Source organism: Pimephales promelas, chromosome 7 (assembly GCF_988280905.1).
Source record: "Pimephales promelas chromosome 7, fPimPro1.hap1.1, whole genome shotgun sequence".
NCBI lineage: Eukaryota > Metazoa > Chordata > Actinopteri > Cypriniformes > Leuciscidae > Pimephales > Pimephales promelas.
The window spans coordinates 2,228,865-2,253,518 of record NC_142775.1 but is presented as its reverse complement, the minus strand read 5'-3'; the positions used below and the strand labels follow the sequence as shown (position 1 = coordinate 2,253,518).

General features: G+C 40.2%; 3 protein-coding genes and 1 long non-coding RNA gene across 4 annotated transcripts in view; all 4 read right to left on the bottom strand.

Moving 5' to 3' along the window:
- The window catches only part of ptgfrna (prostaglandin F2 receptor inhibitor a), a 121,840-nt gene that overhangs the window by 45,005 nt on the left and 52,181 nt on the right, over positions 1-24,654 (bottom strand). The window lies entirely within an intron of this gene.
- Positions 729-5,419, bottom strand: LOC120470583 (E3 ubiquitin-protein ligase TRIM16). The gene is made up of 6 exons (XM_089132919.1): positions 4,771-5,419; positions 4,424-4,519; positions 4,103-4,336; positions 3,483-3,636; positions 3,283-3,330; positions 729-3,049 (listed from the first exon to the last, which is right to left on the bottom strand). Exons 1-6 carry the CDS (start codon positions 5,341-5,343, stop codon positions 2,505-2,507), a joined length of 1,650 nt encoding a protein of 549 aa, XP_088989045.1. The 5' UTR covers positions 5,344-5,419; the 3' UTR covers positions 729-2,504.
- On the bottom strand, positions 12,399-15,914 carry LOC120475070 (E3 ubiquitin-protein ligase TRIM16). The gene is made up of 6 exons (XM_089132916.1): positions 15,308-15,914; positions 14,961-15,056; positions 14,640-14,873; positions 14,020-14,173; positions 13,820-13,867; positions 12,399-13,190 (listed from the first exon to the last, which is right to left on the bottom strand). Exons 1-6 carry the CDS (start codon positions 15,884-15,886, stop codon positions 12,640-12,642), a joined length of 1,662 nt encoding a protein of 553 aa, XP_088989042.1. The 5' UTR covers positions 15,887-15,914; the 3' UTR covers positions 12,399-12,639.
- Positions 17,384-19,418, bottom strand: LOC120492431 (uncharacterized). The gene is made up of 5 exons (XR_005625448.2): positions 19,130-19,418; positions 18,570-18,614; positions 18,357-18,412; positions 17,957-18,101; positions 17,384-17,739 (listed from the first exon to the last, which is right to left on the bottom strand). It is a non-coding gene; the product is annotated as an uncharacterized LOC120492431 (long non-coding RNA).

Genomic DNA, 24,654 nt, shown 5'->3' with positions numbered 1-24,654 from the left:
CTCGGACTCGAGTGAGGTCGACTACAACACTGCCTGTTTGTATTCTTTCTGTAGTTTGCAGTCGCGTGCATAGGTCGCGTGTATACAAGTGGTTTGCTTGCATTTGGCAAAGGTGCATTATCGCCACCAACTGGGCTGGAGTGTCTATTATTCAAGCTCTCAACGGAAGAACGTTTGCGGATGAAACCAAAGATGTTTAAAAAAAAGGAGCAGCTCGTTTGAATCAGCAATCGCGCCTGTTTTAAGCGATTTGAACGTTTCCTTTTTGTTAAAAACTGAGCAAAGAACGACACTCCACCGCTCTGCATACGTCATCTCCTTCATCGCTCTGATTGGTTTTGGGTCTATCCGCGACGTCCGTTGGTGACGCCCCTTTGGAGACGATTCGTCTATGAAGCTTTACCAGAGCACATAACTCAGTTACATCTGAGAATCTGGTTTTAACCGGGCTAGTGATCTGGATGAGCTTGTCACGACTTCGCACCGCCACGACCTCGCCGCCACACACTCATGCAATAAAACTGCACTGCAACAAAAAGGAGTTTATAATACGAATATAATATGAATATAACCGAACATAATTCATACATAAAAGAGTGTGTCCCCGGCTTTATGCAGTTATTATTGCAGTTATTAGAGAGAGAGAGAGAGAGAGAGAGAGAGAGAGAGATGATGTCAATTTGTTTGATGTTGCAATAATGAGACAGAAAAGCGTTTGTGTCAATATTATTTATTTAATAATTTAATTTGTTCGTTTTTGTTTGTTTATTCAGGTTTTTTTTCTATTATTAACAGTAGACAGTAGACTAACACAAAGCCCTTTTAAGAAGTAGGCCTATCAATAATTATTCATTTGTTATATTATCTGCAATAATTATGAAAACCCGTGCAGCTGGACTATCAATTTATTTATATATTCAGTTTAATATACTATGGATTAAAGATAGGACAATACACTGTTAAAATTACTCAACCATAATCTGAACATGTTATTAATGTAATAAAGAGAAAGTAAGAGACTCTATAACATCTCAGTGTTTGTTTTATCATGCAGCTCAAAGCATTATGGGTAGAATCTCTCTACAGTTCAGTTCAGTTCAGTTCCTCTTTATTCATTTCCCGAAGGCAATTTGGTTGAAGCAAAACAGGCATACACATAAAAAAAAAAAACACTGGTCATACGCATTCACAAATAAATACATTTACATAGAATTTAAAAGCTTTACAGCTGATGGAACAAATGAATTTTTAAAACGATTCGTTTTACTAAGCGGCATTCTATACCGACTACCAGACGGAAAAAGTACGAACTCATAGTAGAGCGGGTGAGAAACTTCAGAATATTCTGTGCTTTACCCAAAGCCTGTCTCTGATATAACTTAGCCATGGTCATCTGCTTCCTCCCCGTTATTTTATTTCCTTGATTTACTATCCTCTCAATTCGATTTTTATTTTTCACACTCAGAGAATTGAACCAGCACATCAATGAATAGGATATACATGACTCAATATAGGATCTATAAAACATACACATCAATGTTTTATCCACATTAAAAGACCTTAATTTTCGCAAACAATGCAACCTTTGCTGTCCCTTCTTACACAAGGCATCAGTATTTGCGGAAAAATTCAGATTACTATCTAATACTGTACCCAAGTACTTATACTGTTCAACACTCTGAATGCCCTCTCCATTTATAATTATTTGCTTATCATCAATCAATTTCCCTCTCACTCTAAAATCAATACTCATCTCTTTAGTCTTTGAGACATTAAGTTTTAAAAAAGCATTCTGACACCAAGCAACGAAGTCATCAACCACAGGACCATGCATAGAATCCTCCTCACTCAATAAGCTAACAATTACAGAGTCATCAGCAAATTTTAAGATGTGCCTATTACTAAAACCACTCCTACAGTCATTAGTGTACAGAATAAATAATAAAGGAGAGAGGACGCATCCTTGAGGTGACCCAGTGGATGACACCAACCATTTAGAATAACAGTCGTTTACTTTGACTCTCTGTCTTCTTTGTACAAGGAAATCTAAAATCCATCCTACCAAATAAAAATCCAACCCAAATTCCTTAATAAGTTTATCAACTAAAATATGTGGCTGAATATTGTTAAAGGCAGATGAAAAATCAATAAAAAGTCATTTGACAAAAGTTTTCGGCTTCTCTAAATGTTGAAATACTAAATGTAAGAGAGTTGCAACAGCATCTTCTACACCTCGTTTATTTCTGTACGCAAATTGAAGAGGGTCTAAAAAACTCTCAGTCTTTTTCATAATTTCTCTCTTAACTAGTTTTTCTTAGCATTTCATCACTAATGATGTAAGCGCCACAGGTCTAAAATCGTCTACCATCTGTGCATTTTGCTTTTTTTTCAGTGGAATAACAGTAGACTGCTTCCACCGTGCAGGTACTTTTTGTATTTGTAAGGACCAGACAAAAATGTTATAAAATATAGGTCCTAGCTGCTCAGCAGTGTATTCTGATTCATCAACACAGTTTCACTGATCCACCATAAACCCCAAACCCAGGATAGAGCGGCTGAGTGAATGTGGTCTGGACTGTGTGTATGAGGATCAGTGTGTCAGAGACGCTGTAGAAGGACAGAGTTCCTGCACTGTGATCCACACACACTCCTACTCTGTTATCCACACACACTCCTGTTCTCCTGCTGATGGGCTTTACAGGGAGTTCAGTCTTTATGTTTTTGTGTATGAATGAGTAACTGGAGGAAGAGCAGATCAAACTCCAGGACTGATCATTACGTCCAAACCAACACTCATTACCCGATCCCTTCCTGCTGATGCTCTTATATGACACTGATATAAACACACTTCCACTCCACTCAATCTCCCAGTAACAGCGTCCACACACACTCTCTCTACACAACACCTGAGGATTATATCCATCAAATCTGTCTGGATGATCAGGATACGACTGCTTTATGAGATCAGTGCCAGTAATCACTCTGTTCCTCTTAGACAGATGGAGGTGTTTATTCACTGTGTTCAGATCCAGATTGAGCCGATGGGAATCTGATGGAGATAAAACACATCAGAATCAGGAATTATGAATCTGTCTGATCTTTTAATCGATCTAAACTCTTCATGTTCAATATATCAGCAGTGTCTCAGTTTAGCAGATATCGTGTGCAAATCATCATTTCCATGATCAACTATAAAACTCTTCTGTCATGTTTTCTTCCACTTCTCCAGGAAGAACATGAACACACTCAGAGAGTTTTCTGCTGGTTTTCTTAGTGACTTACATTGTAGGAAGTCGTTCCTGGTCCTGGGAACAATGTTGGAGAGAGTGACTGTGGAAATAACAGACATGAAGAGTGTGATTATCATGTCTAGAGAAAATGATCCCTGCATCCGTTCCTAAGACATTTCTAATATGATCTTCTCTGGCATGATCTGAGATGATGGAGGATCATTTCTGAGAGCAGGATCTCCAGGACTTTACCTCTGTCAGAGATCTTCTTCTCTTTGCAGAAATCCTCCAGTCTGTCTCTCAGCTGACGGACAGATTCTCTCACGCCATCAAAAGAGGAGAGAGAACTGAAGGGATTGTCATTGACGTCTGTAGATTCAGGAGGAGCTGAGAGAGACTGGAAACTCTACAGAAAACACAAATCAAAGCTCATCACCTCCACACTTCATCAATAACCGGCTCTACTGTCAGATGTGTGCGGCTCTTGATGATCTGCAGTAACTCTCCTCAATCCATCAGCTTCATTCTTCTCATATTCATTATGTCACATTAGAGATGAAGATTCAACATGTTAAAGGCAAACAATTATGAAAATATCGTCAATTCTGTTAATTTTGAGGATCATCTGATACAACTTTGATGAATATTACTCAAACTATCATCAAGTTCACTGATTTCCCCATTATATGTGATATCAGAAAAAAGTTGAGATGTGAGTGAAGATGATCAGATGAGAGTCTGACTGATGATTATATCATAACCGAACACACAGATCAACACTTCAGTCAGAGGCTCATTCTGCTCTCATCAAATGTTTCTCTGAGTCTCTTGCTCTTGTCCACTATGATCCTGTTCTTCTGGATCTGTGTTACCTGCAGGAACCGTATGTGATCCTGTGTGTGTGAAAGCTGCTCCAGCTCAGCCTCTCTCCTCCTCAGATCATTGATCTCCTGCTCCAGTCGCTCCAGTCGTTCTTCAGCTCGACTCACTGCAGTCTTTTCCTGATCTCTGATCCGCTGTGTCGCCTCAGAGCGGCTTCTCTCAATGGAGCGGATGAGCTCAGTGAAGATCCTCTCGCTGTCCTCCACTGCTGTGTGTGCAGAGCGCTGTTAGGACACACATCACAATCACACAGTGAGCTTCAGTGAGTCCTGACTGAGACTTCTCAAACTTCTCTTCTTCTCCAGACTCACCTTATGAGACTCTACAGCCTCTCTCAGCTGCTGAAGATCTTTCTCTCTCTGCTGGATCCTCTGCTGGAACGACCTCTGCGTCTCCTTCAGCTGCTTCTGCAGCACAAACCAATAACAGAGATGCACTTTACACTCTCACTATATCATCATGAGAAGAGTTGAATCCAGTGACAGGAGAATTAATAACCAATGGCTGGAAGTTCAAACTCCTGAAGGGATGATGGATCAGTTTTACCACCATTGAACATGAATTTACATGAAGCAGAAGTTCTGTTTCACACTGCAAGCATAAGCATCATAAAAGTCAAACAGTGTCAACATTATTTCATCAGTGTCTAGTTTCATGCCTGTTTCTCTGTCCTCTGCGCTGCAGCTGATACAGTGTCGTGGTTTTTATGTTCGTCCATCGCACACAGCACACATATACACTTCTGGTCAGTGCGGCAGAAAACCTCGAGGAGTTTATCATGTGTTTGGCAGATCATCTCCTGCAGTCGTCCAGTGGCGTCAGTCAGATTGTGTCTCTTTCCTTTAAACAAACTCTCATGTTGTTCAAGGTGACTTTGACAGTAAGAGATCAGACACACCAGACAGGACTTGACGGCTTTGTGTTTTCTTCCAGTACAGACGTCACACTGCACATCTCCAGCTCCAGCGTAACAGTCAGCAGGAAGTGTAGTCTTCTTCAGTTTCTCCACCAGTTCAGCCAGCATGGTGTTTTTAGCTAAAGCAGGTCTTGAACTGAAGGTCTGTCTGCACTGAGGGCAGCTGTAGACTCTCTTCTCGTCCTCCTGATCCCAGCAGTCTGTAATACAGATCTTACAGTAACTGTGTCCACAGGGAATGGCCACTGGATCCTTCAGGAGATCCAGACACACTGGACACAGGAGCTCATCCTGAGAAAATCTGGCTTCTGCCATTTTACTGCATGAGACACACAAACACACAACAGCTCGACTGCACTTTAGTTTCTCTTTCTCGAACTCTTCCTGTTTCCTGGTTCTGTGTTTGAGTGACGTGTGTAAAACAGGTTTATGAAGTCAATAAAGCATCATAAAGCCTCATTCCTGCTGAGTTCAGATTCTACAACAGTAAATGCAGAAATCTTTACTGTAAACCCAAAAGCTCAAAATAATTCATTGGTTTGAGAAGGGCAAACTTATATTAAACAAATTAGTTATCTTTTATATTTATGTAGAACTTTCTTTTTCTTCTGAGTTTATAAAACTGACACATTGTAAGTAATCTGAATTGTTTGACTGTTTTATGAGTTTGTTTCTTTGAATTTAGACAAATTTATATTTAACTGAAACTGGGCTGGGATTTCTTTCACAGCATGCTTTGTATTTGCTTAAATTAAGTGGTATATATATTTTTTGTGTGTGTGTGTGTGTGCAAGATTATTGTTAAGTGGGAGATGTAGCAGTGGTTAATGATTTGCAGAGAGTTTCTGTTATATGGTGTTTTAAGGGGGTTTCCATCATGGTGACGAGGTCACAGACGGGTCTCATTTATAAAACTGTGCGTAGGATCTTCACTAAAAGTGTACGTGCGCCCCAAAGCCAAAAAATATTCAGACCTGCGCAGAATTCACTTTATAAATCCTAGTCAGCCGAAGATTGTGCGCACATGCGTCTCAACATAACCATATATGGAGCTAAACGCCTAGTTTAAATATGCATATCCTCATCTGCATATCATTTGCATATGATTATTCATCCACGTGATACCATGTTAAGAAACAACACGTTAGGATGTCACAACACAATTTTTTTTTGGTAGCCTATATCCTTGCCTTGTTTTTGAGCGAATAAATCAAATAGTGTAAAATACATTTCACAGAAAGATTTTCTCAATCTTTTCCACTGGCCAAATAGTATTTTTAATTAATTCAACTTTTAATGGAAACAGATAGACATGATTAGCAATTATCTCTAGTTAAAACATTAAAACACAGCATGCCAGAGGGAAAGTGTTCAAAAGCATTGCATCCACAACAAATATTTATTTCTATTTATTGAATATATTTTTTTTTATAACTTCTCAGTAATGATTTCATGTAAGTGTTTAACTCAATTAATGAGATTGGCATATTTAATCTAAATGTTTATATCAGAAGTAAAACATAGTTTAAATCATTCTTTCATTTATTTAAACTGTTATTGAGAACATGCACTGTATTTATTACTCATGAAGATTTACGGTTTTACTTCATCTGCTGTTAGATTATAGGCTATATGTGCGTCAGTTTCACTAAACGGTCCAATGCGCTCGCTGACGCGGACATTTAAGAAGGCATGAAAATTGGCTTCAAGTGATAGGCTTGGTGAGTGAAATTATATTTGTAGGCTAGTATCTTTCTGTAGCCTATAGGCTATAATTTTCTTTAGATTTTCGGTCTAAAAGTGACAAAAAAAGAAATTTAACTCCAGCTCACCATTGGTGTCGCCATAGACAGTAAAAGAAATGGACAGAGCGATCTCATTGGAACTCCATTGAGACGATTGAAGCCTGTTTTTGGTGATTTTTTAGCACTTCCGTCCCTGACGTGCAGACTCAAACAGAGCTTGACTACGTAGATGTGACGTGAGTGACCCGTCTGTCTTCTAGTGCTGTGGCATGAGAAATCTGAATCATTCCCGTCCGAAACATGCAGAGGCGGCGAGTGTGAGTAGGAGCTGTCCATGAGCTAGGAGAAGGAGACAATTCTGCTAGGTATTCTGATTAATTATTTTGTCATTTTGCCTCCACGTTTTCCCGATTGCGCGCGAGCTTCTCCTCCTGTCCATACGGTAATCTCTATACTGTGCGACAGAGAGTCGCGTGGGTATGACGCAATCGTTAGCCTACTTTCACTAAAACTGCTTCTACGGGGCCATAACAAAAGCTACAAGTTAATGGAGCATTTTATACATTGTCGTGTTTCTTTAGAAATAAATAAAGGACAAACGGGGTCTTCAAACGCCTCAGATGTAAAGTTATTCGCTGTCAAAGTGATGCCAAAATGAATGGGAGTCAATGGGAATGCTAACGCAAGTGAAGTTCTGCTACAAGATGTCAGCTCCCGCGAGGCTTCAACTTCCGGTCGATGGATTACCCCCTTGGGTGTCGCCAATTCCCTTTGTCTCCAGAATGTGCGTACGCACGGCTCAAAGTTTGCTTAAAGGTGCGCACATTCTCCCGTCAAGTTTGTTTTTTATAGACATCCTTTGAGGCCGCAAGGTCTGTGGCAGGACCAGTGGTGGAATGTAACGAAGTACAAATACTTTGTTTTTCACGTATCTTTACTTTACTTAAGTAAAATAAATAGTGCATACTTTTTACTTTTACTTCGTTACATTTTGCAGCAATTATTATACTTTCTACTCCACTAGATTTCTACAACTTCTGTTACATTTTCGTTACATTTTCTGATCAGTTTTTCCCGTACCAAAAACGTAATTTGACCGTCCGTCCGTTGCACGTTTGTCTCACCAGTGAGTGACGTTTGGTTGCCATAGATACATCAACCCGATCACACTAAATGCGTCTCGCACGCAGTGTGTTTATCGTGCAAATTATACGCGAAAATTTGTTTTTACGTGCATAGGAAACGCACTTTGTGTGATATACGTTTGGTTAGGATTATGGCAAGCCAAGAGGTTCAGAAGAACACCATAAATTAATCGCGTTTACTGCCAAACATAGTTATTAACATATAGTAAGGATAAGTATGATGCGTAGCTTGCCTAATTGCAAGCTTGTTTCAGAAATGGTGACAACTATTTTTTTTCCATCATTATTGAACATCATTATAGGAGTATAGGTTGAATGATTTAGAATTAAATGTTTTATTAATCATTAGAAAATAGACATTAAGAGAATAAATTGTTATGCAAGTACTTTTACTTTTAATACTTAAAGTACATTTAAAATCAGGTACTTTTTACTTTTTACTTAAGTATGGTTGTCATTGTGTTAATTCTACTTTTACTAAAGTAAATATTTATCTCGATATTTGTACTTTTACTTAAGTACTGAGATTCAGTACTTCCTCCACCACTGGGCAGGACCATCTACTTTCTTGGCACATAAATCGTCTAGAAATGATGGCGGTGTTTCAAGCTCTCAAACATTTCCTCCCACACCTGAGGGGCCATCACGTGCTTGTCCGCATGGACATCACATCGGTGGTCTCTGGCTCACCAGATCCTACTGTGTGCCCAAAGGAAATTAATTTCTCAGGGCAGTATATATAAAGTTGAGGCTGAGGCCCGGGGAATGGAGACTCACCCCAGAGGTGGTGAAGCTCCTATGGGAGAAATTCGGTCAAGAACAAGTACACCTATTTGCATCTTCAGAGACAACTCACTGTCCCATGTGTCACGAAACCACACACGGAAAACAGAAGGTCCAATTGCAGTATATTTAATAATAAGGGCAATCAAACATCATAGTCATCCAGACAGGGGTCAAAAATCCAAAATCATCAATCAAAACAAGAACAAAAACAGGAACAAGCAGGAACACAGACCTCAGAATTGGCGACATATTACAAGGACTCTGTAATGAATAATGACAAAGACAGGGAATATATACACACATATCTAACAATGTGATGGGAAACAGCTGAGTGCAATGAACTGATGAGTGACAGACAGAATGCTGGGAAATGAAGTCAAATGTGAAAGACACCGTGAGAACGAGGACCTCTAGTGACAACCCAGGGAAACACAACCAGACACTGTGATATAACCCCCCCTCTACAGAGCGGCTACTAGACGCTCCACGACAACAACTATCGCGAGGCAGAGACTGAAAACAGCGTGAGCGTCACTCGTGCTTCAGTGTGTGTGTGTGTGTGTGTGTGTGAGGTAACATTAAATGAAACCGTGCGTCTGCGCCGCTCATTCAAACAGAGAGAAGCAGAACATGCAGGGTTCATATTTATTCGTTTTGCAGTTTAATATACACAGACACACATCAGCAGCGCCGCCGGTCGCCTTGTCTCAGCGCTTTCATGAAGAGGACGCAACTTTAAAATTACGTGCATGCATGCGCAACCAGACCCGGGTTTGACCAGGTACCACCTAACACTACTCTGGCCATAATCCTGGATCAGTTGTCCAAAAATCTCCTTCCCTCTCACTTTATTTCTGCATTCGCTAGCTGAGTTTGGGCTGTCTGTGACTGTGTCCTAACTGGTGCTTTCAGCTTCTTCACTTTGACGTTTACTAACTGATGTTGGCCTAGTGTCATGCATTTGCTGGTTTGAGGAACCTGGCTCTGTAGACAACAAATACCGAAGAGCACCTTCACACCATCAGATCCCACAATGAATGGAAGGCTGTGTTGGAAAAAGCACAAAGCTTTGCAGTCACACTGGGCATTTCCCCTGAGTATACAGACACAGCATCCAAGACCCGACCTGCAAGACTACAGAAAGTGTGTTCACTTCTGAGTGCGCATCTCATTAGCCCCTTTTCCACCAAAGCATTTTGAGAGCCGGTTCGGAGCCGGTGCCTGTGCGCGAACATGTTCTTTGTGTTTCGACTGACAAAGAACCGGTTCGCGGCCAGGAGAACTGGTTCCAGAGCGGCACCAACTCTTTGCTGGACTAGAACTGTTCTTTCACCACGTCATGCTTACGTTGGGGTCTGCGGCGGGTTTAGATGTACTCTAAACATCTTTTCTGACCTCATCTTTTTAAAATAATAAAATAATAAAACATCTTTTTATTATTAAAGGATCGCAAAGCCAAGAGAAACATTTGCAGAAACACGATGGAGTCCGCCTTTGTAATTGTTATGCTTTCAAGTTAACGCAAGCGTTTCTACTTTTGTAATTTTTTTTAATTGAAGACAAGTTCAGGGCTTCCGTAAAGAAGAAAACAGTCACAATATAGAACAAATAAGGAATACAGGGGTACATAACTTATCAGAAAAGATTATTTAAAAAATTACATATTTCAATTGTTTTTAAAGCTTTCTTGGTACACGAGTTAGAGATAATCCCAAAGTAAGTTGTATTTGCAAGTGTAAAAGCCCTGAAAAGGGGAATAGTTTTAAGATAGTTGGATGAAAAATGCACGGACACAATCTTTCCTCAGGTCAAGTGTATAATGACTCAATATCAACAAATGCAACGTCAGTACAGTTACATACACAAAATAATATTACATTTTTATATTCAATTCTAACCATTATCTCTTATCAGTAATAATGTCTGAAGCATTTAACACTTTCACTACCGGTTAAATACGGCAATACAAATGCAATACAAAACACCATTATACTAATAACACACGACCCTTTACTTTACATACTACTCAGTATCTTTTATAATCGTGTTCACCACAAGCTACGATCAGTATCACGGCATAACTGACATTACTAAGTGCCGCGCGTTCGCCCACGAGGTCGCGATTAGCATCACCAAGGCTAGTTTACTCGTCGTCATGTAATCAACTGTGCTTAAAACACTCTATTCGACACATGCACACATTCACATAACACACTGGTCAACAACATCACAAATTATATATTGATTCGTACCTGAAAAGGGGAATAGTTTTAAGATAGTTGGATGAAAAATGCACGGACACAATCTTTCCTCAGGTCAAGTGTATAATGACTGAAGAAGCGAGCTGCACCGTCATCTCATTCAACCGTCCCCCTCTACTGGCGTCTCCTGTAACTACAATGGTTTTTTCCACTACTGCTTCTGCTGTTAACATGACATGTTGCACATGAAAGATAAAGAATAATAAAAGTGCTGTAACTGTACAGTAACTGCTTCCACAAACAATAACAACTTTAACCATAACATATCCTATCTCATTACTCTATAAGAATGGCAACATTACCTGACTATGAACTTGTTAACTATTACTATTACTCAACTGTTTATCCTGACTTATTGATACAACGCCTTATTTCCATCTGTCACACAAGCGTTTCTAGCTAAGATGTATGGCGACGTACACAGTGACGTACCGACGTCGTTCCCTGGGCGCTCTAGTCAGTGGAAAAACAAACAGGTTCTGAAGCGGTTCGCCAGTTGAACCAACTCCGAACCAACTTTGAACCAGCACCAGTTCCGAACCAGTTCTTTTTGGGTGGAAAAGGGGTAATTGAGTCAAGAACTGGATTTAGTTGCTGAATTCTGTCACCGGTTCAGCGACAACGATGCCATTTTACACTCCCTAGAGAGCTTTGACAAAAGCTCACCAAATTTCTTCATGGATTCGGTGAAAACTGCGGATTTCTACGCACATGTTGATGAAGTCATCCTTGAGTCCCACATCAGCTCTGCAAGGATTTTTTTTTTAACTGTGATGAAAAACCAACCAATGACAACACTATTCTGTCAGATTTCATTCAGTTGCAGTCTCTACCTGTGGCTTACAGTGAGTTAATAAAACTATTCCAGTCCGCACTGATCCTGCCGATCACAACAGCTTTCAGCGAACGCTTTCTTTCTGTCCTTAAACAAGTAAAAACTTATCTGAGAACCACAATGTGTGATGAGAGACTGAGCACTTAATGCTCGTATCTGTGGAGAAAGAGTTGGTGAAATGTTGTGATCTGGATGAGCTCGTCACGACTTCGCATCGCCACGACCTCGCCGCTACACACTCATGCAATAAAACTCCACTGCAACAAAAATATACAAATATAATATGAATATAACCGAACATGATTCATACATAAAAGAGTGTGTCCCCGGCTTTATGCAGTTATTAATGCAGTTATTAGAGAGAGAGAGAGAGAGAGAGAGAGAGAGAGAGAGAGAGAGAGAGAGAGAGAGATGTCTTTTGACATGTTGCAATAATGAAGACAGAAAAACATTTTTGTCAAATTTTATTTATTTATTAATTCAATTTGTTTTAGTTAATTCATTATTTTGTTCTATTATTGATGGTAGACTATAGCCTAATAAATGAAACACAAAGCCCTTTTAAGAAGTAGGCCTATCAATAATTATTAATTTGTTATATTATCTGCAATAATTATGAAAACCTGTGCAGCTGGACGATCAATTTATTTATATATTCAGTTTAATATTCTATTGATTAAGATATACAATATACTGTTAAAATTACTCAACCATAATCTGAACATGTTATTAATGTAATAAAGAGAAAGTTAGAGACTCTATAACATCTCAGTGTTTATGATTTATCATGCAGCTCAAAGCATTATGGGTAGAATCTCTCTACAGTGTATTCTGATTCATCAACACAGTTTCACTGATCCACCAAAAACCCTAAACCCAGGATAGAGCGGCTGAGTGAATGTGGTCTGGACTGTGTGTATGAGGATCAGTGTGTCAGAGACGCTGTAGAAGGACAGAGTTCCTGCACTGTGATCCACACACACTCCTACTCTGTTATCCACACACACTCCTGTTCTCCTGCTGATGGGCTTTACAGGGAGTTCAGTCTGTATGTTATTGTGTCTGAATGAGTAACTGGAGGAAGAGCAGATCAAACTCCAGGACTGATCATTATATCCAAACACACACTCATTATCCGATCCCTTCCTGCTGATGCTCTTATATGACACTGATATACACACATCACCACTCCACTCAATCTCCCAGTAACAGCGTCCACACACACTCTCTCTACACAACACCTGAGCATTATATCCTTCAAATCTGTCTGGATGATCAGGATACGACTGAGGCTGTAGGAAAACAGAAGTGTAAGTAATCACTCTGTTCCTCTCAGACAGACTGAGGTGTTTATTCACTGTGTTCAGATCCAGATTGAGCTGATGGGAATCTGATGGAGATAAAACACATCAGAATCAGGAATTATGAATCTGTCTGATCTATTAATCGATCTAAACTCTTCATGTTCAATATATCAGCAGTGTCTCAATATCAGAATGAGCTTTATTTCAGGTGTGTGCAAACAAACAAGGAATGTGTTGTGGTTTAAATGAGACTAATAACCATAAATAAATAAAATAAACAATAATATTAATAATAATAATGTGATATTCATCTGAAACAGAAGACTGTACAGATTTGTGCACTATGCTCTATAAATGACATTTGTATATGTTTTAAATTTGTATAAATCTGAGTGCAGTTTACTATAAATATATATTTTTTTTCCTTGGCCAGCGAAATAATAAGTTCAAACAATTTATAGCGAATCAAGTTAAAAATACTTTGTGTGAATTATTACCTTAATTTTTTTCAGGTGAATCAACGTTATATATTTTTCAGTGCAGCTGAACTCTTTATGTTCAATATATCATCAGTGTCTCAGTTTAGCAGATATCGTGTGCAAATCATCATTTCCATGATCAACTATAAAACTCTTCTGTCATGTTTTCTTCCACTTCTCCAGGAAGAACATGAACACACTCAGAGAGTTTTCTGCTGGTTTTCTTAGTGACTTACATTGTAGGAAGTCGTTCCTGGTCCTGGGAACAATGTTGGAGAGAGTGACTGTGGAAATAACAGACATGAAGAGTGTGATTATCATGTCTAGAGAAAATGATCCCTGCATCCGTTCCTAAGACATTTCTAATATGATCTTCTCTGGCATGATCTGAGATGATGGAGGATCATTTCTGAGAGCAGGATCTCCAGGACTTTACCTCTGTCAGAGATCTTCTTCTCTTTGCAGAAATCCTCCAGTCTGTCTCTCAGCTGACGGACAGATTCTCTCACGCCATCAAAAGAGGAGAGAGAACTGAAGGGATTGTCATTGACGTCTGTAGATTCAGGAGGAGCTGAGAGAGACTGGAAACTCTACAGAAAACACAAATCAAAGCTCATCACCTCCACACTTCATCAATAACCGGCTCTACTGTCAGATGTGTGCGGCTCTTGATGATCTGCAGTAACTCTCCTCAATCCATCAGCTTCAGTCTTCTCATATTCATTATGTCACATTAGAGATGAAGATTCAACATGTTAAAGGCAAACAATTATGAAAATACTGTCAATTCTGGTAAGTTTGAAGATCATCTGATGCAACTTTGATGAATATTACTCAAACTATCATCAAGTTCACTGATTTCCCCATTATATGTGATATCAGGAAAAAGTTGAGATGTGAGTGAAGATGATCAGATGAGAGTCTGACTGATGATTATATCATAACCGAACACACAGATCAACACTTCAGTCAGAGGCTCATTCTGCTCTCATCAAATGTTTCTCTGAGTCTCTTGCTCTTGTCCACTATGATCCTGTTCTTCTGGATCTGTGTTACCTGCAGGAACCGTATGTGATCCTGTGTGTGTGAAAGCTGCTCCAGCTCAGCCTCTCTCCTCCTCAGATCATTGATCTCCTGCTCCAGTCGCTCCAGTCGTTCTTCAGCTCGACTCACTGCAGTCTTTTCCTGATCTCTGATCCGCTGTGTCGCCTCAGAGCGGCTTCTCTCAATGGAGCGGATGAGCTCAGTGAAGATCCTCTCGCTGTCCTCCACTGCTGTGTGTGCAGAGCGCTGTTAGGACACACATCACAATCACACAGTGAGCTTCAGTGAGTCCTGACTGAGACTTCTCAAACTTCTCTTCTTCTCCAGACTCACCTTATGAGACTCTACAGCCTCTCTCAGCTGCTGAAGATCTTTCTCTCTCTGCTGGATCCTCTGCTGGAACGACCTCTGCGTCTCCTTCAGCTGCTTCTGCAGCACAAACCAATAACAGAGATGCACTTTACACTCTCACTATATCATCATGAGAAGAGTTGAATCCAGTGACAGGAGAATTAATAACCAATGGCTGGAAGTTCAAACTCCTGAAGGGATGATGGATCAGTTTTACCACCATTGAACATGAATTTACATGAAGCAGAAGTTCTGTTTCACACTGCAAGCATAAGCATCATAAAAGTCAAATAGTGTCAACATTATTTCATCAGTGTCTAGTTTCATACCTGTTTCTCTGTCCTCTGCGCTGCAGCTGATACAGTGTCGTGGTTTTTATGTTCGTCCATCGAACACAGCACACATATACACTTCTGGTCAGTGCGGCAGAAAACCTCGAGGAGTTTATCATGTGTTTGGCAGATCATCTCCTGCAGTCGTCCAGTGGCGTCAGTCAGATTGTGTCTCTTTCCTTTAAACCAACTCTCATGTTGTTCAAGGTGACTTTGACAGTAAGAGATCAGACACACCAGACAGGACTTGACGGCTTTGTGTTTTCTTCCAGTACAGACGTCACACTGCACATCTCCAGCTCCAGCGTAACAGTCAGCAGGAAGTGTAGTCTTCTTCAGTTTCTCCACCAGTTCAGCCAGCATGGTGTTTTTAGCTAAAGCAGGTCTTGAACTGAAGGTCTGTCTGCACTGAGGGCAGCTGTAGACTCTCTTCTCGTCCTCCTGATCCCAGCAGTCTGTAATACAGATCTTACAGTAACTGTGTCCACAGTGGATGGTCACTGGATCCTTCAGGAGATCCAGACACACTGGACACAGGAACTCATTCTGATCCACTGAAATTCTGGCTTCTGCCATTTTACTGCATGAGACACACAAACACACAACAGCTCGACTGCACTTTAGTTTCTCTTTCTCAAAGTCTTCCTGTTTCCTGGTTCTGTGCATAGACTGTAAAAAAATATGGACGTAGTGTCCGTGACGTCACCCGTAGGTTTCTGAAGAGCGTTTTTGAAGCCTAAAGTGGGCGGGCCTGGCCGTCGCAATCTTGGCAGTGCGTCACCTCTCGTCCCTAACAGGATCAATTAAAATGGGCAAAGAGGCGAGATGCGGGTGGAGCTGAGGTACTAATGCTATGCTACTGCTCGCGCTGAATTGACAGCTGATTGAAAAAGTAAAACCAATGGTTAAAGTTCATGTTTTTGCCCTTCGAAATATTATAATAGTTAAGACGTAACTAAAAGTGAGACTATTTACTTGACTTTTTTTATCAACTTTATTAATTTCACAAGGGGCATGTATACAAGTACATAACACAGATCACACACATTTCTCACAACATACAAGCAGTCAACTATGTGTATCGTGATGCATTATTATTCTGCTAGTTAAAAATGTATTAGTTACTTACAATATTGCTCTAAGCTTGTGCATGTGACAGTGATTCAAGACATGGAAAAAACCTATATAAACATATATGTTTTAATATAGGTTTTGATATATGTTTTTAATATATGTGACATATATAAAATTGGCCGTTTTCCTATATTATATGTACATATATGCACATATATGTACATATATACGTGCATATATGTACACATATATACGCACCTATATAGGTACATGTATGCACACATATATGTACACATATAGGTGCATGTATACATGCATACATGTACCTATATATGAAGAGTTCAGATGCAAAAGCCTCTAAATGCCATTTGAAATTTTCTTCTTTAATGATGATTTTTATCAAACTTGTATATTTAAGTTCAGTAATTTCACTTAAATAACAATTAATAGGTAATTATCATTGCCATTTAAGTGAAATCACTGAACTTAAATATACAAGTTTGATAAAAATCATCATTAAAGAAGAAAATTTCAAATGGCATTTAGAGGCTTTTGCATCTGAACTCTTCATATGTATATGTATGTACGCATATATGTGCACATATAGGTGCATTTATACATGCACCAACATGTTTACCTATATTAGAATAATTATTAAAATCCATAGCTACTAGGCAACATAAATAATAGTCCAAAATGTATGCATTTAGATTATTTATTTACTTAAGATCAAATAGTACAAAAACAAAAATAAGACAAAAAAATCTTTTTGACCTTCTCAGCTCCATGAGCTTTGAATTGATAGACGTGCCCATCTCCCCTCGGCTGGCTGACGGCCACTTCTTCAATGTAGCATCTAGAGAAGACAAAAATAATAAGACACTATAATAATAATAATAATAATAATAAGAAGAAGAAGAAGAAGAATATAGTACTTCATCAGGAACCCAAAGTGCTTACAGTACAGATGTGATCGGACACATATTTTTTGATAAAAGGTTGATCATTTTAAAAAATGCGTCATGTAAACATGTCAATTGGAAGATTCTGAAGATTCTGAAAAATCTGAAACGTGGCTTAAGAAAAGGAAAGTTAGGATCAAGAACTGAGCAAGCGATGAATTAGTATTATAGGTTCCAAGTAGATATAGTAACAATAATCCCTTATACAGTCTCAATTGATGCCTAATAAACATTGATACAAGTAGGCTATGGTTAAAGTGGTGAACTTATAAAATCCTAATGCGTTGAGAAGGGAAAACAAAACTTTTATACATTTACTCACCAATAATGATGCCTTTTTAATTTGGTCAAGGGCGACCAGCTGCTCCCCATCCCCTCTGGTTGGCTTCCCACCTTAAAGTAAAATTTCAAAATTATTATAAAAGGGGGTTAAAATGAAGCTTGTGAAAGCAATACTTTTTTTATATACACATCACATTTTCTTGAGGTGCAAGGAAATACAAAAATGGCAAGTAAAAAAGCGATGGTATGCCCGCACACAAACATAATTTATTCCACAGAATATTAATTGTTTTTTATGGACAGAAGAGATTAGGAGAATGTTTTGTACCATTCAGGTTGTTTTTTAGCAAAGTCTCCAGATCAAATGTGCCCAGCAGCAGATTCCACACCATGGCAGTAGCAGAGGTGGCAAGGAGGGCTGCTTTCCACACTTCTGCCTGGCAAAACACCCCAGAGCCCTTTATAACTTCAATCTGAAAAATAATTTATTCATTTATTGGCATTGTTTCATATTGATTCTTATGCTTAGCTTCCCAATAGTTTATATGTTTTTATGTATGAATGCAGATTAATGATAAAGAAACAAAATAATAATATTACACAAAATAATAATATGAAACAAATTAATAATTGCCCTAAATGTTCTTAAAGGAGAGGAGGAGGAGGATAGGGTGTCGGGATGGGGATATTTATTAATAAATAAATAAAAATTCAAGGGGGTTACTCACCGGTTGCACTTTTCAAAAGAGGAGGAATCTAAATCCTCAACAGGACTCCTTCCAGTCTTGTTCATAGAAGAAAAATAAAAGTTATTATCTTCAATAAATTAAAGTGCAAATAACTTAAATCAAATAATTAACACTATCAATCAGCCCAACATCACAAGTCTCTACAGCTCTGCTAGAGAAACAATTTTAAAAAGCAAAATCAGAGGAACTTACCTTTTTGAGCAATAATGGTGAGGTAACTTTTCATTTGAGGTAATTCTAGAAAGAGGTTATATAAAGAAAAAAAAAACCAATTACAATCACTTAATCAAAATAGTAATGCCCTAACGTTAATGTTTACTATTTGAAAGACATTTCCTGCAACTGTAAAGGCAAGCCCATTGATACGGCTCTTTCTTTCACCAATTTCGACCAAATTCAAACTCCACAGGTATTTTTTTTTTTTTCTGGAGCCGATTGCCTTCTTGAGCCGTTGGCAGAGAAGTATCATTTATTCTCATGACGTTATGTTCTCTAGGCCATGACTTTTGATAACCCTCTACGAATTCCTCCAGAAAGAAACAAATAAATACACGTTAATTCTAAATTGAATCTTATCAACGGCTAAGTTATTTTAGCACCCACAGTAACGTTACGTTACCTCACCAGCTAACAACATAGGAAGTGTATGGGCTGAAACAGGTGTGTTTGGCAAAAAATAAATGCTAAGTTTATACTTCTCTGCCACCGCAATTTCCACCCTGAAAATAAATATAAAATTAGGAATACTATACGATTGGTGATAAGTAGGACTTAGAGGATCTCCAATGCTGAAATCGCAATTTTTACTCCCAGCCGTTATCTTCCGGCGCGAAACTTGACTTCATCTCATCGGATACGGATAACGTCAAGCGTTAGGCGGGTGACGTCATCAACTACGGGGCGCTGTAGCGGCCAATCGGCAGTGCAGCAGCATTCGAATTTATTAACCACTGTGAATTGCTCAGATAGATGGTGGGATGATGATGATTATTTGAATGTACGTTCTATTCACTTTTTTTTTTTTTTTTGACTGTAATGACCTTTCAGCCAGAAAAAAAAAACTGCATTCAGACAATACAGAAAACATTGCAATTTGCATTGCATTTGGTGGATGTATCGGTGAATGTGTGGATGTGTATGGGAAAGTGACTTGAAATTGGAAAAAGGGCTTTTTGGTAAAATGAAAAAACAACAAACCCTTTTGTTATACATTTCCTTCTTTTCCACTAAGTCATTCTGATATGTATATAAATATTTATTTATTTATTTATTTGAGCAATATAGTAACATATACACTCTAAAAATGCTTTGGGTCAAACATGGACAAACCCAAATGTTGGGTTAAAAATGCAATTAAAAAAATGTACAGTTGAAAAAGTGAAAGTTGAATTTGGGTTAAAATTTGAAATTACATTTTTAACCAAACATTTGGGTTTGTCCATTTCACCCAAATTTGGGTTCAAACAACCCAGCATTGTTTAGAGTGGATGAGCTACAAATGACCAGATCCTGCCATGAGCTACAGGATACTCTTGTATATAGCACTTATGTGGATATAAAGAAGCAATGCAGGAGACCTACAGTATATGGCCTGTATATGCACATATATGCACCTAAAATTGCCTATATGTGTCATATATACACACATGTGCAGCATATATCTTATCATATATGTGCATATATGCACCTAAAATTGCCTATATGTGTCATATATACACACATATGCAGCATATATATTATCATATATGTGCATATAAACTGCATATAGGTTTCATATATGCGCATATATCCTCATATAGTTTCTTTCCATAAGCACACATGTCAGTCGGCATCTCACGTCAAGTTCATAAAGAGCTTTAATTCAGTCCATTTTACAATCTGATTAAAGTCTATAAAGCATCATAAAGCCTCATTCCTTCTGAGTTCAGATTCTACAACAGTAAATGCAGAAATCTTCACTGTAAACCCAAAAGCACAAAATAATTAATTGGTTTTAGAAGGGGTAAACTTGAATTAAACAACTTAGTTATCTTTTATATGTATGTAGAACTTTCTTTTACTTTTGAGTTTACAAAACTGACACATTGTAAGTAATCTGAATTGTTTTACTGTTTTATGAGTTTGCTTCTTTGAATTTTTTTTGTGTGCAAGATTATTGTTAAGTGGGAGATGTAGCAGTGGTTAATGATTTCCTGCTAATTTAGAAGAGATTCTGTTATATGGTGTTTTAAGGGGGTTTCCATCATGGTGACGAGGTCACAGACCAGGAAACTATAAAACATACCTATAAATAGATCGCACTAGCTTCAGTGTCCTCAGCGCGCACTGTTTGTGATACTGTTTCTGTCTATTTAGTGTTGTATTGGCATTGCAGTTACAGTGATCCATCTGTTGCGACGTCATCAGGGTCACCACTGTAAAAGGCCACAAAATCCAAATGTGGTGTTCGATTCGTGGTGAAGGTTTCACGCGTGTTCCATCTTTCTCATGGCAAAGTGATTTTTAATTAAATGCAACACATTTAATCTTATGTATTAACTCGTTTCATCTGACTCCGTAAAATGAAAAAGGTTTAACAATGATATCTGAGCATCATTAAATATACGTTAATGTTTGACTATTCCTTTTAACTCTAATGAAAATGAAGTCAAAGTCTGTTAGAATAATCAAAATAACAATTTATTATGTCAGGTAAATGTATTATTACAATTCCATAAGATAATCAATGCAAACCATCAAATGTTTCCAGAACAAAGAAGAATCCTTTTACCCGACATTAAGATGCATGAATGCTGAGTCAACGACACAGCATCATGGGCTGATCTGATACAGAAAATGCACCTCCAAACTCTTGTTGTATTTTCCTTATATAGCCCAACCTTATTTCAAGTGTCACGAGGTGACCAGGGTTGGAACCTTTTTCTGTACGGGAGTTGTTGCCAGGGGGGAACACTTCCGGTGTAACAACACGCCGTTTCCGGTGACGCCCGTACGGGCGGAAATGCAGCGAGAGCTAATCGGGCAAAATCATTGACACCTGCGAGGGGAAGACCCCAAACGGCGATTAGGGCGCGAGAAGCATAAAAGACGCGGACATGGGAAAGAGAGGGAGACAGGGGAGAGAGGAAGAAACAGCGGGCGGCACAGAAAGGACGGAGAAGGACTGAGGACGGGAGAAGATTGTCTGTTGTTTGGGAGGTGGTTATCCGACCTTATTAACCCCCAAATCGGGAGTGTTTGACGGAGAAAATAAGTGACGTGGAGCCGACGGTGAAGTAGATTCCTGTTTACGCCAGCGCAAGGAGATTCCACTTATCAAGGTACCCATTCGAGCCCAAATTCGAGTGTTTTGCAGTGTAAACACGAGTGTGGGATCCCCGCGGACTGTTTGGGCGATCGAGTGGATAAATTGCTACCCTTGACGTAACTGCGCCAGTTTATGGAATCCTGTCTTGCTATATTAGAGCTGCTGAACTGAGTATCTCCCCATGCTGTTAATCAGCCCTGTGAGTGCAAAATACCGAATTAATGTTGACATCTTCGTCTGTGCTGAAGTATATCAGAGCTGCTGAATTGAATATCTCCTCTGCTGTTATTCGGGCCTTCCTGTGAGTACAAATTACGGTTATTGTTGACATCTTCATCTGTTCTCCTGTCTGTGTTGAAGCATCAGAGCTGCTGACCTGAGTACCTTCCCTGCTGTTATCCAGTCCTGTGTGTGCACTGCACAGAGTTAATGCTGGCATCTTCGTGACATTCCCTTAATAAATAAAAGCTCAAATTGTATCGTCTGTTGTCTGGCCTCTTCTGTCTTGAGGGGTAGCTCCTCAAGGGGGTGTGGTAGTTCGGGGGGTGTTGGCTGGCTGGGTACCAGTACGCCCCTCGCCTGTGACACAAGTTCCAGTGGAAATTTACCAGCAGGTAACCATTTGCTTAGTTGTAATTTGCATTCAGACAGAGGGCCCGAAGGTGTTAACTCAAGGGCATACCCTTCTGTATGCAAGATATTTCTATATTCTTAAGAACTTTACTACCTTTTGATTTACTTATTTGGGAATGAGACATCATTACCAGTTACCCTGAGACATTTAAAATGATACTAAACAATCCTTAAAGATTATCACCTTCACATTAAAACCATATATATTCTTGTATTCTTGTAGAGAGCGAGAGAAAATGTAGATGAGGTGCTCATTGTCACGGTATACAGATCCAATGTTTCCTTATCGTCTCGTGTTTGTGTTGTGGTATGAAAGCACATGTGTAATGGGCGTGAGTGTGTTGTCATTCCTTCATCCGCTCCAGCTGATCATCATTAATCATCACCAGCTGCAGCTTATCCCCACACTGCTTAAATACTCACTGCATTCTCATTCCCTTTGTCAGATCGTTGTTTGATGTCCTGGGTGTCGGTGTTGAGTCTTGTTCCTGGTTTCCCTGTCTTCCTGTTCCTGTGGATTCGTCGTCTCGGTGTTGGATTGTTTCGTCTAGTCTTTGCACTGCACTTCACGAGGATTCACCGCACTCTGACCATCGAAGTCCCTGCGTTATCTGTCCACACCCGTGTCTGCATCCTGAGCTGGTTACCAATAAATCCTGTGTTATCTGCAATTGCTTCCTGTTCTCTTTACCGTTCATGACAGAACGATCTGACCCTTCCATGGAAGCAGCAGGAGAGACACCTTCTTCGCTGGAGGAGTTCGTCCACCACTGCATCATGAGAATGGACTCTCATGAGAAAAACATCAATGACACGGGTTGTGTGATTCAAGCTTTGGTAACGCAGGTGTCTGAGCTCACCCAGCAGGTCCAACTTCTTCGTGCTCCCGCTGCACCGCCCACACCAGCCATTCCCCCCACACCACCGGACTTCCTCACGCCATCTGAGCCACGCCTACCGGTCCCGGAGCCCTATGCGGGTGAGTCTGCTTACTGTCGAGCGTTTTTGACAAGGTGTTCTATGCAGTTCGCCCTACAGCCCACAACGTTCCAGAGTGAACAAGCCAAGGTGGCTTTTGTCATTATGTTACTGACCGGAAAGGCGGCGTTATGGGGAACGGCGGTGTGGGAGAATCAAGACCTTTGCTGCGCCTCGTTCCAATCTCTCTCCGCAGAGATGAGACGAGTTTTTGACAGAGCCGTCGCGGGGAGAGAGGCCGCCAGGGTGCTGGCCGACCTTCGTCAGGGGGAGAGGTCGGTCTCGGACTTTTCCATCGAGTTCCGAATCCTGGCGGCTGAATGTCATTGGAACGAGGAGGCGCAGTGGGACATGTTCCTGCATGGGTTGGCTGACCATGTCCAACGAGAGATCTACGCCCTGGACCTACCCACGTCATTGAACGGACTCATCGAGCTTGCTCTTCGGGTGGATGCGCGATTTTCCCGAGTCGGAGGCAGAGTGGCGTCTAACCGTCCTCCTGAAGGGATTGAGGAGCAACGGTCCAGCGGCAGGGACATGGTCAGCCCTGTCTTCGATCACGAACTCATGCAGGTGGGTCGAGCTCGGCTTTCCCGGGAGGAGAGGGAGAGGCGGAGGTCCCAGGGCCTTTGCCTATACTGCGGTGGTTCGGGACATTTTGCTGATAACTGCCCAGTAAAAGGACCTAACCCGATAGTAAGTATGAGGCTACTATCGGGTGGGATCTCTGTCGAGAAGACCTCATCCACATCTACACTCCTTCCGGTACGACTGAGATGGTCAGTTCACCAGCACGACTGTCAGGCACTTCTGGACTCTGGGGCTGAGGGCAATTTTATGGACAGCACGTTTGCACATAAATTCCAGATTCCACTCAGACCACTCACACAGAAGATTGCTGTCCACGCACTAAATGGTCAGGAACTTCCCACCATCTCATTCACTACCGAAGACATCACCCTCATCACTTCTGGCAATCACACTGAGACTATTTTTTTTTATATCCTGGACTCACCCTTGGCACCCATCGTTCTTGGTCACCCCTGGCTCATCCGTCACAACCCCCGAGTGGACTGGCATCATAAATCTATTCTGGAGTGGAGCAAGGAATGTCATAAGTCTTGTCTTGCGTCTGCCTGTCCGTCTGTGCCTGTTTGTGTGTTTCAGGAGGAAGCGGGAGATCTGTCTAACGTGCCCGAAGAGTACCATGATCTGAAGGAAGTGTTCAGTAAGTCTAGGGCTGCTTCTCTCCCTCCTCATCGTCCCTATGACTGTGCCATAGAGTTAATGCCAGGTAAGTCTCCGCCTAAAGGCAAATTATACTCGCTTTCTGTTCCAGAAAGCGAGGCCATGGAGAAA